The following is a 14,854-nucleotide window of genomic DNA, read 5'->3' as shown; positions in this document are numbered from 1 at the left end:
TTGAATGGATCGGTTGCCACGTTTCGGCATAAACATAGGATTGGTTGCCACGTTCCGGCATAAACACTGGATTGGGTACCACGCTCCGATATGCTAAATTTTTGGGTGTGGGTTCCATGAGAGGACCATTGAATTGTGTGCAAGCCACTGTAGCGGGATGAGTGCCGCCGTAGCGGGATGAGTGTCGCCATAGCGGGACAGAGGTGACTGAAGTCGGAAATAAAATCCCAAAAAACATTTTACTCTGCACTTTTCGACTTTGAGAGCTAAGGAACGACCCCAGGGGTTTTCTTTGTTGATGTTATTGTTTATTTTCGATATGTGCATGTGATTATATTGTTGTATTGACTAATGTATGTTACACTTATTGGGATAGCCGCGTGATCCTACCAGTACACTGTGGTTCTGTACTGATACTGCACTTGCTTGTTCTTTGTTGAGTACAGGGCATCTTCAGGTGGCTATTGATAGACCTGAGCTAGGTGACTATTGAGCGTGACCGGATTCAAGGGTGAGCCAGTTCTTTCAGGCTGCCATGGATCTTTCTTGTTTAAGTCCACTCTTTTCGGACTCAGACTTTTGTTTAAGGTGTTGTTTAGTTTCAGGGTTGTACCCCTTGTTCTTAGACTTGTCGTTAGTAGAGTTTTGGTACAATGACTTTCTGGTTCTAGGGGTTGAATTTCCGCATTAGTTTGGTTAGTTATTTGATTTTGGAGTTTATGGGAGCTCCGTATTTTTATTATAATCTAAACCTGCTTCCGTATCTTTAAATTCATACTTTTTGGTTAAGTTGTTTAGTCTAGGTTGTAGTAATGGTTCTCCCACTGGAGGGTTAGTGTGGGTGCCAATCACGACGGTCTGGGTCGTGACAATTGTTGATATTGTATCACGATTGTGTTGTTGTGAATTGTGTATTGTTATGAAAATGGTCATCTCCTCATTATTTGTGTGAACATGTCATTTGCATTGGCTCTAACACATGGTGGTGATAGGTGGTATGTGATAAACGGATGTACCATTTTGAGGGACGTGACACACGCCACGTTAGATACTATTATCGAGGGATGTGTCGCACGCCGTGATGGATTTTATTATCTAGGGTCTTGTTGCACGCCGCGACGGATGCATGTACATATATGTCCCCTTTGGGTCCCGGACTGAGAGACAGCGGGTGTGTATCATTAGGTTAGACATGCATCACTATAATTGACATTGCAGTTCATTGCATTGCACTTCTTTATCATTAGTGAACTTGATCTTGTGTGTTGCTGATCTTGTGAGTGCCTTTTTGTGAAATTTGTGATTGATGACTATTGAGCTTGTTGTTGAAGATATGCAATTGTTGAAGTGTTATTGTTGAGTTGTGTGCTATGTAAATTGTGAATTGTTAGGTTGGGCTGGTTTTATGCAGGTTGTAGTTGTGGAAGTTCGGTTGGGGTGTAAGGAGTACTCGTATTCTATTCTCTTAGCATGTGTTTAGAAGTTTACTTGCTGAGTATCGTGCGGTTTGGTACTCACCCCTTGCTTTTACAATTTTTGTAGGTTACGAGCCCAGATTTTTGTGATACTTTTCATTCTCTTCTTTTTCGAGGCTTCTTAGAGATTTGTGAGGTAGTTGTTTGTCATCTCAGTGGACCTTCCTACTCCTATTTGGATATGATCTTCTTGGTAGGTATGATATGGTCTAGTGGTGGATTTAACAGACTTTCACGATGTGCTACTAATGGTATATGGAAATGGATACGTTGATTGTCAAGTTCGAATGCTAACTACTTAAGGAGTTATCAATTGTATAACATATTTGTGTAATGCAATTTGGTGTTACATGGAAAATAACTAGCTTGTTACTATGGACGCTTAGATTAGTTTAAAAGGAAGATTTTAGTGGTGGATTTTTTATACAACATTAATGTGTTTAAGTTGTAAGGTGTATCTCGAGAATTTTAACTGAGGACTGGTGATTTCATCTTAAGGTCCAAGGGAGTGGATATATATCGAAATGTCAATCGTATGGGTAAAAGAAGTCTCATTGAATATACTTATGTGAAGGGAATTGAGGATTTTAGTAGTAAAGTGCATATGAAATTGGGTTAGTCCTTTGGATTTTATTGGTATAAGTGGGTTTATGGTGTCATGCTGATAATAAGGTTGACTTCGTGATGATGACAGTGACTACTAAGCATAAAGGTATTAAGAGTTTGTGATAGATTATGACCAGAATGCAATTATATGATAAGAATTTTTGGTTAAATGGATTCTCATGGTAATAACCACCTCTGTGCATCTAAAATTGTGGTTTTCTACTATTTGGTGAGTAGCCTGATCGTATAGAAAGTTGTAGGATGTGTTGAAACACCGCTTGAATAGAATTGAAAGGAGCTAGAGTCATACATGGAAAGAATTAGTGGGATGTAGTTTAGAACAAGGATATTGACTTTGATTGCAAGGGCCAAAGATGTATCTTCAGAAAGAGTGGATAATTGGATTCAGAAACACATGATTCCATATGTTTTCCTAGATTATTGTGATAGTTTTACATGTTATTCATATCAGTTAAAAGTTGTTGGGTAAGATTTAAGCAACAAGTCTACAAACGTTTGACTAGAGGGTGGTGATAAGTTCTCTTGTTTTTTTGGATTGGTTATCTGGTACGGTTTAAATTATAATGATGAATACAATAAAAGCGATGTAGAAGCAATTAAGGATAAGTTGAGGTATGCAATTTTATAAAATCATCGAGATATGAGCTAATATTGTTAGATAAGAAAATTAGGTAAATGGATGGAAATTCTAGTTCTTCATTGTAAGTCTACATTCGTGATAGTAGAATTAGTCAAGGTTTGAATTGATCAGGTAAGAAATAATTAATGTTATGGTGTATTGACCAATTGGAAGGACTTGTGCATTGTTTAGATCGTATAGTTGTTACTTTTGATTGTTAAGGACTTGATGAATGGTTTCGCTTAAAGGTTTTAGTTTAGAGTATAAGATAAAATAGCATGGGTTGTTGGTCATGGATAAGTTTGGTAAGCGAGTCAGTGAAAAGAACAAGAGTCTGGGTTCTAGTTAGGTATTTGGAATTTTTGACATGGAAAGAATTTAAGAAAGGTGAAAGAATAAGACCTCTTGTACAAATCCTTGATTTGTAGTTGAAGGTTGTATTGATTTTTGTCTATGAGTTTAGATATGACTGTGAGATGTGAACTAGTTCAGTACAGACTTACTAGGGGTTTATCGTCGACTTTTATAAATATTGAGTTTTGGTTTAGGTGACAAGCAATGTTGTGTGGAAGATTCTATGTGGTTATGTCGAGCTAGATTTTTCAAATTATGATAGGTAACTTATGGATGTTCAACGGTGTGGACCTACAATTCTAAATGGTTAATGAGGATTTCGAGGGGATTGAAACTACTTTGTTCATGGGATGATACAGACTGATATTATGTGTTACATAGGTATTTGATGGTGAGTAGAGGTTATGAGCTTATAGTATAAAAAATTATTGGAGTGACCAAGAATTTCTTAAGTGTTGGCATGAGGAATGCGATGATGTAGAATGGTAGTTGAAAAATGGTATGTGAAAGTTCGCACAGACTTGACTGTGGGGTGATTTAATAACTTTATCTTTATGGGAAGGTACTATCAGATTGGAATAAGTTTATCAGCCTTGGGTGTGACCATTATTTGTCATGAAATGCTTACATGAAAGAAATTGAGCCATAGTTTGGAAATTTTGGAGGCGGACAGTGTGGTTGCTAAGAATGCTAAGAAGACTTTGATACTAGTGATGGATTAAGTGTAAGGTAAATGGCATGTGTGGTTATGATTCTTTTATTAGTAGTAAGAATGTTGACTTTAGTGGAGTACTATGAGGAGTATGTAGGGTTTTATAAATCAAGTATGTGTATGATTGTACTAGGGACCATACAGGTTGATTGTGGGTAGTAAAAAAATAAAATCAAAGAGATAGTGTCAGATGAATGAAAATGTTCAATATGAGCATTATGGAAGAACTATCTTGTGTTATTCGACATTGATTCTGTACATTCTTAGGTGACCACCTACTTCATTTCTGACATGATTTGGAGTATGATTCATTGTATATGCTCCCGTGTGTTTCTATATCTACGGGTGATTTTCTAGTGGTGGATCGAGTGTACTGATCCTGCGGTTTTCTTCTTGGTAGGATGGCATCCTTAGAAAGACTTAGACATTTCAGTTATGGCAGATTGGGTTTTGTTTAGAATAGTTAAAGTACACTAGTAGTTCTATACACATAACTTTGCTTATGAGAATTTATAAGAGAGATACCATGAATACTTACAGTTGTTCGATAGTCTTAATATTCATCTCATCGTTGAGGTCACGTTTCAGATATGTGTGATTGAATTTAGGGATTGTTCGGTCTAGTTCTACTGTTCTTAAGGATTGTCTAGAATCACGACTACTAATCTAGCATTCTGACAGTGTTGTTAAAGATTTTGTATGCTTAGGTATATCACTTGCTGGGTGGTTACTTGATCATTTCCTTCTTTGGGTTAGATAAGTTTGATCCTCCCTTGATGAGTACCCGATGTCTAAAGATCAGATTTTTATAACTTAAGTTCGTGAAAATATTTTGTTGTGAGAAGAATCTTGATAAGATCTGTGATAGTTTGTGCATTATGAATATTTGATGGTTGATTTAGGCTCACTTCTGATTGTAGCCAGTATTGATTTAGAAGGTTATCTTGGTTATGTTAGAAAAGATTCGTCATGATGGTTGTGTTAAGGTCCAGTGGATTTCAATTTAAATGATATTTTTGTATATTTGACATAACTTTAATTTAGGACCACAAGATTGAATTTTTTTTTTTTTTTAATCTTCTTAAACTACATGTCAAGTCAAACTAGGTGGTTCATATTTAAATGGAGGGAGTAATAAAAAGTATTTTATATTATAATATAGGATCATATGTGTGGTATAATTTTTCCAACTACTAATAACCCTGTGACTCTAATGACTTTAACGATTAGGTATAACTATGCAAGCCTCACATACAATCTTGAGAAGCTTGACTTCTTAATTTTTGCATCAAAGTAAAACATGTAAATTAAAAGTTAGGGCCATTTGGTTATTGGTTAGAGTTATCCAAGTATTAGTTATATAGGGTTTAGTTATGCAGATATTAGTTATGCAGGGTTTAGTTATGCAGGTACTAGTTATGCGGGTATTAGTTATGTAGGGTTTAGTTATGCAGAGTTTAGTTATGCAGGTATTAGTTATGAAGGGTTTAGGTAGGTATTAGTTATGTAGATTTTTAAAAAAAATAGTGAGCTAATTCTTACTCCCTATGTCCCTAGTTACTTGTCCACTTTTGAATTGACACACCTATTAAGAAAACAATGATTGACATAGTGAGTTTACCATTTTACCCCTATTAATTATGACGTGGATGAATTAAAAACTTAAGTTTTTCAAGAAGTTCTACTTTTTCAAAGTAATGAATTGAGGGTATAATATGTGAAAATTTTTTGTCATTTCTTAATTTGTCAAATTGGACAAGTAATTAGGGACAACTAAAAAAAAAAAGTGGACAAATAATTAGGGACAGAGGGAGTATTTCTTAATTTCAAAATGTTTAGTAAGCTAATATTTATTATACTCATTAAAATAAATAACTATCTAAATAACACATTAAATTAAAATTAAAAGGGATAAGACATAAGTACCCCCTAGACTATGACCGAAATCCAGAGACACATCTAAACTTAACTAGGGTCCTATTACCCCCCCCCCCCTAAACTAATTTAAAATGAAATAAATACGCCACGCTGACATATCATAGAAAGTGTGCACACTCTCTTGAAGGCAAGTGATGAGTGCACAAATTGAACACATGTCATTTTTTGATTGGTAACTTTATAAATTAGTTAGTACACATATTTATTGATATTAAAACTTATATATATTTAATTATTTTTATTTCTTTCTTTGAAAAATATTTATTTTAATTTTCTTTTTAACTTTAAACATTTTTTTTAGTTAATTTATTATGTTCACTTTTAATTATTTTTAAAAAATTATGTGTATTTTTAAAAAAATAATTTAAAAGTGTCCTTTAATTTTAACGTTTTATTTTTTTTAATGTTTTATTTGATTTTCTTCACTTATTTTGATATCCGTTTTCAAAATTAACTTATTTTAAATAGATGACATTTGGAATTAAATTTGAAATCAAATCAAAACGAAATACAAAGAAAATCAATAGAAAAATAAAAGCGAAAAAATAATGAATGTAGGTAAAACAAAATTTCCGATACAAGGTAAAAAAATGTGTATTAACTTAATTTAAATACAAGATGAAGAAAATAAGAATATTTTTTAAAAAAAATTTTAAAAAATTATTAAATTTTTTATTTTTTTAAAAAATAATAAATTTTAATTAATAAAATAATATTTATACGCGTGGCGGGCGAGTGTGTACAAACACAACCAACTTGGGTGGTTGAAGGTGCCATTTCAGTATAAAAGGTGCACAAAAATACGAAAAAAATGAGTTCAGGAGGGTAATAGGACCTTAGTTAAGTGTAGGTGTGTCTCTAAGATTTCGATCATAGTCTAGGGGGTTACTTATGCCTTATCCCAAATTAAAATTAACACGAATAGCTAAAACCAATAAAGTAAATAACAAATAATTAAAAACAATTAAGTAATTTGTATTGAATAGAATTGAGCAATTAACAACACAAAAAACCTAAAGGAAAACTTAATAATACCTTTTTACGTGTATTAATTATTTAATATGTTGTAAATTAATATATTATTTAATTTCTCAAATAATTATAGCACCAGTTACAGCGGCTATCTCAAATAATTCCAGCACCATTAATATTTTAAGTACTAAAAAGTATAACATCAGCAAATTAATTTCACTTTTTTTGTCTTGATTCGTTTTTATTACTTTTAAAAAAGTAGGAATAAAATAGAACAAGAAACGGTAAAAGTTCAGTTTTTCTTAAATATATATTAGGCCATGGTAAAAGGGTAAATACGTAATTTGTTATTTTAATACATGTATAACTAAATACAGACATAACTTATACATAGATTCCCTCATAAGTTATGCAAATATTAATTATGTAAGATTACAAAAAGTGCAACCAAATCTTGTATAACTCATCAAGCAAATCTTGTATAAAAGTAATACATGAAACCAAACATGGTATAAATTGAATAAATGAATAACCAAAGTTATTCATGTATTAACTTTATGTTTATCCCATAACTAAACGGCCCCTTAGTGTTTATTATCTTGAACAGTTTAAAATTCATTATCTATTACTCCCTCATTTCAATTCTATACGAGTTAGTTTAACTTAGTACGAAATTTATGAGAGGAAGAATTATTTTATTTTTTTGAAATTTGTGGTCTAGAAAATTATAGATATTTGTGTGGCTATAAATTATTTCATTAAGGGTAATTAAATTGATATTTTAAGTTAAATTGTTACTTAATTTAGAAGTGTATCATTCTTCTGGGACAGATTTAAAAGTAAAGTAAGTCATATAAATTGGAATAGAGGAACTATTATTTTTTTAAACAAAATATATAGTGCCTATTTGGATTAACTTATTTTTAGATATTTTTAACTTTTAAACACTTTTTTTTGTTTGGAAAGGTTAAAAGATGTTTTTAATAGGTCACTTTTAGGCCAATTTTTTTTTTAAAATAAGTAAAAAATAAAATACCTCTACTTATAACTTTTAACTTTTGATTTATAAGTTATTCCATATAAACCCATCCAAACAGTGCAGTAAATGATAGGAGAAAATAAATAAGTATGTATTTGGACACAAGGGTTATATAAATTAATAAAAAAAAATCTTAATAATTAAACTGAGTATAGTTAGTATGGGTTGAATAATTGTTGAACATAATAAAAAAGAGTTATTGGTCCAGTTGTGAGGTGAAGATGAATTGGTAGAGAGATACTCAGTTACGCAACTAAGTTAACGACCACAAAACTGATAGATTCATGTAGACCCCATTGAGAACCCCAACACGGCAGTTTCTTCCTACTATTAGTCGGAGTATTATTTATTAGTAGTATTAGTGATGTACATTGATCGTGAAATTAAAGATGGAAACTTTGTGCTCAAATATTAATGCTGGATCATCAATCTCTAAATCATTATTTTGCTATAGATTTCCATCCATAACACATAAAAGAGGGGTTGCTTGTGGGAGAAAGGAGCTTCCTATGAAAAAGCTGGGAGAGAATGATCAAAATTTGATGAAATGGATAGGGAAAGGAGTTATTGGATTAGCTGCTGCTACTGCTTTGTCCTTCTCCTCTTATTCTCCAGCTTTCGCTCACTCTTTAACTGTAGCATTCCCCGTCTCTCACACACCTGAGGTATCTAATCGATTTTATTTTATTTTTTTGTTTGTTTTATAAAACACTGAAAAGAAGTTAAACCTGCGTATTGAATTTTTCATAGGTAAACACAGTTCAGAGGACCTTAATTGAGGCTTGGAGTTTGATTAGAGAGACATTCGTAGATCCAACTTTCAATCATCAAGGTAAAATCATTTACCAAAACACAGGGTCGGAGCTAAGGGGGGTTCGAACAAACCCAATAGCTTTTGTGTAGACCATATATTTGTATTAAAAAACATGCATGTATATTAACTTGTGAACCCCTGATTGACGGCTCAATGCTAAGGAAGAGGCTATGGAAATGCTTTTCATGCTAAAGTTGTGGGTTCGAACTTTTTTTAAAAAAAAAGGAAGCATATTTTGCAATATTTTTCTCTTTCTGTCTTAAGATTTAGAACCACCAAACTCCTACTGCCGAAACAGCAACTTTGTGAGATACAACCTCCTTTTAACTTTGTTTTTATCAAATTTCCTAAACATACTGTTAAATTGTATCAGCTAGCAACCTAACTGTTTATGGAAACATATCTATCTCACAGATTGGGATTTGAAACTGCAACAAACCATGGTAGAAATGTTTCCATTGAGGTCAGAAGATGCTGCCTATAGCAAAGTAAGGGGAATGCTATCTACGCTTGGAGATCCCTATACACGCATTATTAGTCCTAAGGTGCAAATCTTTCTTGTATGATTAACAACACTTAACTGCATATTTTTATTACATATACAGTAACATTATTTTCTACAGGAGTACCAAAGTTTTAGAATAGGAAGTGATGGAAATTTACAAGGTGTTGGACTCTTTGTCAGTGTTCAACCAAATACAGGCCACCTGGTTAGTAACAATGATCCAATGAACTTGCTATTTTATTTTATTCCCTAAAGTATAGGTTTCTTATTCATAAATAGATTTTGTTTGTGTATATCTTACATTACTTCCTTATAAAAATGCTTCTTGAGGTGTAAATATCAGTTTTTAACAGTGCAGTTTAAATATTTTCAGCAATGACAGTTTGGTATCTTTATTAGGACAGTTTCTATATTCAGAATATATCAACTCCTGAATGTCTAAACTAGGAAACAATTTTCATTTAACTTTTGCATCATACGTACAATTGATTTCAGGTTGTTTTGTCCTGTGTGGAGAATAGCCCAGCTGCACGTGCTGGCATTCATGAAGGAGATGAATTGCTTGAGATAAATGGTAATTACTTATTAGTCAAACTAGTTTTATATCAGCAGAACTTAGCTAGCTAATGGCTTACAGATGTTGACTAAAGTTCAAAATCTTGGTCTTCCATCCTGTGGATAATAGAGTTTTCCTAAATGCAGTTGGTTTGAAGAATGCAGAAGCATTGTTGTCCTGTTTATAAGCTTTCTTCGGAAAGTTCAATATCTTCCATCCTGTGGATAATTGAGTTTTCCTACTCCATTACCCCGAAAATCCGTTTTCATCACTCTCAGCGCATCAAGTCGAATAGTGAAGTTTAACAATCTTAAGCACAGAATGCATAATCATTCGTTCAATAGTCCAAAGTGTCAGAATGGTCCATATCCTATATGTTACATTATCTCCTTTTCAAATGTCTATAGGTTTCAATATGAAATAATGTATCTGACCAGTTCTATACTAATTCATGTTACTAGTTCTATATCTAACTTTAGTTCGATGGAGTAAATTCTCAGTCTGCTACTTACTGTTTTCTTCATTCGGAGTAATCTATTGAGAGAAGTTGTGAATTGTTGAACGAATTCAGAGAAGTGTTTAGACTTATATACCGGCAGTTACTCAATATAATCTTGTTGGTACACGTTGTTTATGTTCTTGTACAACGCTTGCTCAGGGGCACTCAGACATACATACTTGTATAGAACATAGAACCACTTCCAATAAAGCAGTGAAAGCCTTTCTTGATGGTGAACCTGTTCCCTGAAAGGCAACTCCAAAACTTCTGTTAGTGAGTATCAATGTCGTAAATCACTTTATAAACGAGACTAAAAACCACGATCATTGAACAGTGCACTCCTCTGTGTCCTTTAAACAGAAACCACATAAAACAGCTTGATTAGAGCTTGAATTTTGCTTGATTTCTTCAGGTGAGAGGCTTGATGGAGTTGACAGTGAAACAGCAGCTCAAAAACTGAGGGGCCGTGCTGGTACAACTGTTACAGTCAAAGTTCACAGAGTAAGCTTGTCCCCTTTTCGTTGAGCCAACTGAAACTCCTTTACAACTGAACAATAATTTATGTAAACAATCTTATTTCATCCACAACCACCTCATCAGAAATAATCTGTACAACCACCTTTTCTGCGTGATTCTTTTACATATTATGTGTCCTTCACTAATAGAAATAATGTTTTTTTTCCACCGCAAATCTGTGGAAAATTTGTGCTATAGAACATGATTTTCACACTGATTACCCTCCGAACCAACTCATTCGGAAAATGCATGGTGGGAACAAATTCTCACTAAAATAGTGAGAAACTAATTTTTTTCCATATGAAAACATTACTTATTTTCTTTTCCAACCAATTCCATCAAAATATCTATGGAAATAGCCACAGAACATTTTTCAATAGATTATTTTAGTAGGAAAATAATGATTTTTTAGTAGTGTATTCTCTTAATTTTTCAACCTCTTTGGTCAGGAATAGTACTTATGGTCGCGCTGCTTCTCAAACAAAAATAATTGTTTCATCTTGATAGGCATATTGTAGAAAATTTCTCTATCTTTCAATTGAATTGAATGCTCTTTCTAACTCTAAGTTATCACTTTTTTCTGCTCTTCTCGTGACCAGGGTAATGGTGCAGGAGTATCCAGTTATCAAGAGGTATGATGTGTGCAAGAAGAAATGACAATAGCTTATTATTTTTTTTGGTGAATGTTTTCTCAAGTACATGCACCTAGCTATTTCCTGTTATCTAAATTAAAAATATATTGACTTTCTAATTATTTTTGTTAACATATTTTATTTTTTAAGGTTAAACTACCTCGCGAAGTGATTAAGCTTTCACCAGTATCCAGTGCCATCATCCCTCATAAAATGCCTGATGGTCGTCTCTTGAAAACTGGATATGTAAAGTTGTCAAGCTTCTCTCAGGTAGTTAACGAGTCATAGATCATTGACTTTCCTTCATCGTCAAATGACAAACAAAATGAATTCCCTTGCATATATTGAGTAAAGACTTGTATGTTTTTGATGTAACAGTCTGCTGCTATGGAAATGGAAAACACAATTCAGGATATGGAAAATCAGGGTGTGCAATCATATATATTAGATCTTCGGAATAATCCTGTAAGTTCCTTTTAAACCCCGTTTCTTTGACTTGTGTACTCTCATACTTAATCTATTCACCCTTTGTCATCTCAAGTGTCTGTCTTATAAATTATGCAGGGAGGTCTCGTTACGGCTGGGTTAGATGTTGCCCAGATATGGCTAGATGGCGATGAGACACTTGTGAACACTGTTGATAGGGATGGAAACATGGCACCAATTAGCATGGTCAATGGACATGCTGTAACACACGATCCACTTGTCGTCCTTGTTAGTTTAAGACATCCTTTTCATACTATATCATAATTTTCTTCAACATAGTATTTATTACTAGACAAATTTATTGGAACTGAGGGATATAATATTTATGCCTTTGATTCCCTATTAACAGGTGAATGAGGGAAGTGCAAGTGCTAGTGAGATTCTGGCCGGGGCACTCCATGATAATGGTCGTGCAATCCTTGTCGGGCATAAGACTTTCGGGAAAGGAAAGATACAGGTTTGGCTTGAACTTTGGACGGATGCTAACCCTTCTCAGTCTATATATAAAAGTTACCCACTAGCCTGTTTAACTTTCTGATGGATTTGACGCTTCCATAACATGTCTCATTGCAGTCAAAATTATAATTATATTAATCTCCTAGATGGAAAGTGAACATAGTCGAAAGCTTTTGAGTTCCTTTTCCCTTAAACTTGCATTCTTGTGTTGTATCACATTTGCTCGATAAAAATTTCCCTCTCTGTTTTGCTTATAAGTCTCATCTTTTACAATATCGAATTGTGTTTGATGCAGAGTGTTACACAGTTGCACGATGGATCGGCTCTATTTGTTACAGTAGCCAAGTATTTGTCTCCAGCACTTCATGACATCGATCAAGTGGGAATAACACCTGATGTTCAGTGTACAGTTGAGATGCTTAATTCAGCCAAAGACACCTTTAAGGAAAGGAAAACATCCTCATCATCTTTGGAGGCTGATTCTTGCATCATGGTTGCTGAACATGAATTGGATATTCAAGAATCAAAGGGTTCTGCTTCTTGACTAGTTAGCATAGGAGATTCAAAATGGTACAAGTTGTTTATGAATATGAATTATATATATTGTATATAAGAAAAGGTAATACAAATATTCATTAAGTATGGTGTAGTGAGAGTTCAGAAAGGAAAAAAAAACTCAAGGTGCAAGTACAATATATAATACAACAGCTCATATATAATCAAAGAAAGGTCTAATTTATTTTATAGTATCATTTTGGCAATATGGCCAAGCGGTCTTTCTCTTAAAATATACCTTAGTGGCTCAGTGAGTCTCATAAATATCCTCAAATCCGACCCTAAGGTGTGTAATTTGATGGTAATTTCCGATTTAAATGTCAACTTAAGGTTTGTGGCACCCATCTTAAACCCACTTTGTTTCTCCATCACTGCCAATACAATTGTTGGATTTTTTAAAGGTGGTGCAGCAAAAATGGTGCGGGCAGGGGCTGAGCTACACCTTAGCATGGGTTGTCAGATGAACAACCTTCGTCGAAATTTTTTTTGCGAGTATATATGTTAAATATCAATAGTTTTGGATATATATAAATTGTTGAACAATCTTGACATACTAAAGAAAGATAGCTCAATAGTTAAGCCTATTCAAAGTTGCTTCAAGGGCTGGGGTTTGAACCCAGACAAAGGTGTTTTGTTTATTTTTTTTTAGTTTCATTTTTTAAGAGAAAAAATCGCCTCAAGGGCCTAGGTTCGAGCCCAAACTAAGGCGTTTTGTTTAGATTAGTTTTTTAGAGAACAAAAGTGACATTCCAATCTTTATAATCTCACCATCAAGGTTTATTTTTTTACTTTTCCTAAAGTATGGACACCCTTGATGAAAATTATGGCTCCACCACTGGGTGCGGGAATGCACTAGTTAGGAGGTGTGAGAGGTTAATTGTAGTAGGAATTGAGAGAGGTAGAGGTAGGCCGAAACAAAGTAGCGGAGGTGATTAGACAAAACATGACACAACTTCAGCTTATTGAGGATATGGCCTAGATAGGAAGGTATGGAGATCGAGGATTACGGTAGAAGGCTAATTAATAGGTAGCTGAGATGTGGTCTCTGGTTAGGTGGGAGGGGCAGGGGGTTGTCTCATAGCCTTTTATATTTATTAGTAGGTAATATTTAATGATCACGTAGTTTTCTATTCACCTATGTGTTTTTACTATATTTTGCTTCATTTTCATTGTATCTCATAATTTTGTTATCTATTTTTCTAAATGCAACTCTTCAATGAATAAGTTTCTTTTTGAGTCGAGCGTCTATCCGAAACAACCTCTTAACCCCTATAATGGTTGGGTAAGGTCTGCGTACGTCTCACATTTTTCAAACCTCACTTCTGGGATTACACTAGGTATGTTGTTGTTAGTGGTGGTACAACAAAAATGGTTTGCAGATAGGAGGGCTTTTATTAATAACCAACTTGAAATAAAAAAAATGCATAATTTAAAATTGAAAACTTAAATATCTTAACAAACTAAATAAAATCTAATAGAAATTTAAATTTCAAATTCATCTTAGAACGAGCAACTTATCATGTTTAAAATTTACTACAATAACTCAGAGATAATTTGATCTGTCTCTATTTTCTTTAGTTACTATGTTGAAGTTTGCTTTTAGTTACTGCAATAACTTTTAATAAAAATAAGTTGTTTAGTTTAAGATAAATTTGAATTTTGAATTTTTGTTATGTTATTTGAATTGTTGAGATATTTTAAGTTATTTTAAATTTCAAATTATGCAGATTATGTTTTATATGTTGGCTATTTAAAGTCATTCAATGCTCAATTAAATCATTGGAAGTTATTGAAAGACATTTCAATCCAGTGAGAGATACTTCAATCATTCTTTTTGTTGCCCCATTTTTAAAAAAACACTAAAAGTAGTATCAGAGCTTCATTGATCTTATGGGATCTGTGAAATCTTTCAAAAAACTATCATACTACTTTTAACCCGCAAGGGCTATTTTTCAATTCATTTTAACCCATCCGGGCTACTATTTTTAACCCGTGCTTTTTTCACCGCATAGGATTTTCTAAACTAATTTTTAACCAAAAATAATGGCAAGCAACAGTCTCTCTTTGGATTCCCCAAAAATTTTCACAGGCAAAAACTA

At 33.3% G+C, this 14,854-nt stretch overlaps 1 protein-coding gene across 1 annotated transcript; it reads left to right on the top strand.

Moving 5' to 3' along the window:
* The first annotated feature begins 8,060 nt into the window (after positions 1 to 8,060).
* Positions 8,061 to 12,944, top strand: LOC102604680 (carboxyl-terminal-processing peptidase 3, chloroplastic). The gene is made up of 12 exons (XM_006361322.2): positions 8,061 to 8,401; positions 8,487 to 8,568; positions 8,965 to 9,095; positions 9,174 to 9,260; positions 9,551 to 9,629; positions 10,523 to 10,611; positions 11,226 to 11,258; positions 11,409 to 11,528; positions 11,637 to 11,723; positions 11,823 to 11,972; positions 12,094 to 12,201; positions 12,496 to 12,944. Exons 1-12 carry the CDS (start codon positions 8,126 to 8,128, stop codon positions 12,742 to 12,744), a joined length of 1,491 nt encoding a protein of 496 aa, XP_006361384.1. The 5' UTR covers positions 8,061 to 8,125; the 3' UTR covers positions 12,745 to 12,944.
* The last annotated feature ends 1,910 nt before the right edge of the window (positions 12,945 to 14,854 follow it).

Source organism: Solanum tuberosum, unplaced genomic scaffold (genome assembly GCF_000226075.1).
Source record: "Solanum tuberosum cultivar DM 1-3 516 R44 unplaced genomic scaffold, SolTub_3.0 scf00351, whole genome shotgun sequence".
Classification (NCBI taxonomy): Eukaryota; Viridiplantae; Streptophyta; class Magnoliopsida; order Solanales; family Solanaceae; genus Solanum; species Solanum tuberosum.
The sequence above is the reverse complement of the archived record's forward strand: the minus strand, read 5'-3'. Positions and strand labels throughout refer to the sequence as shown.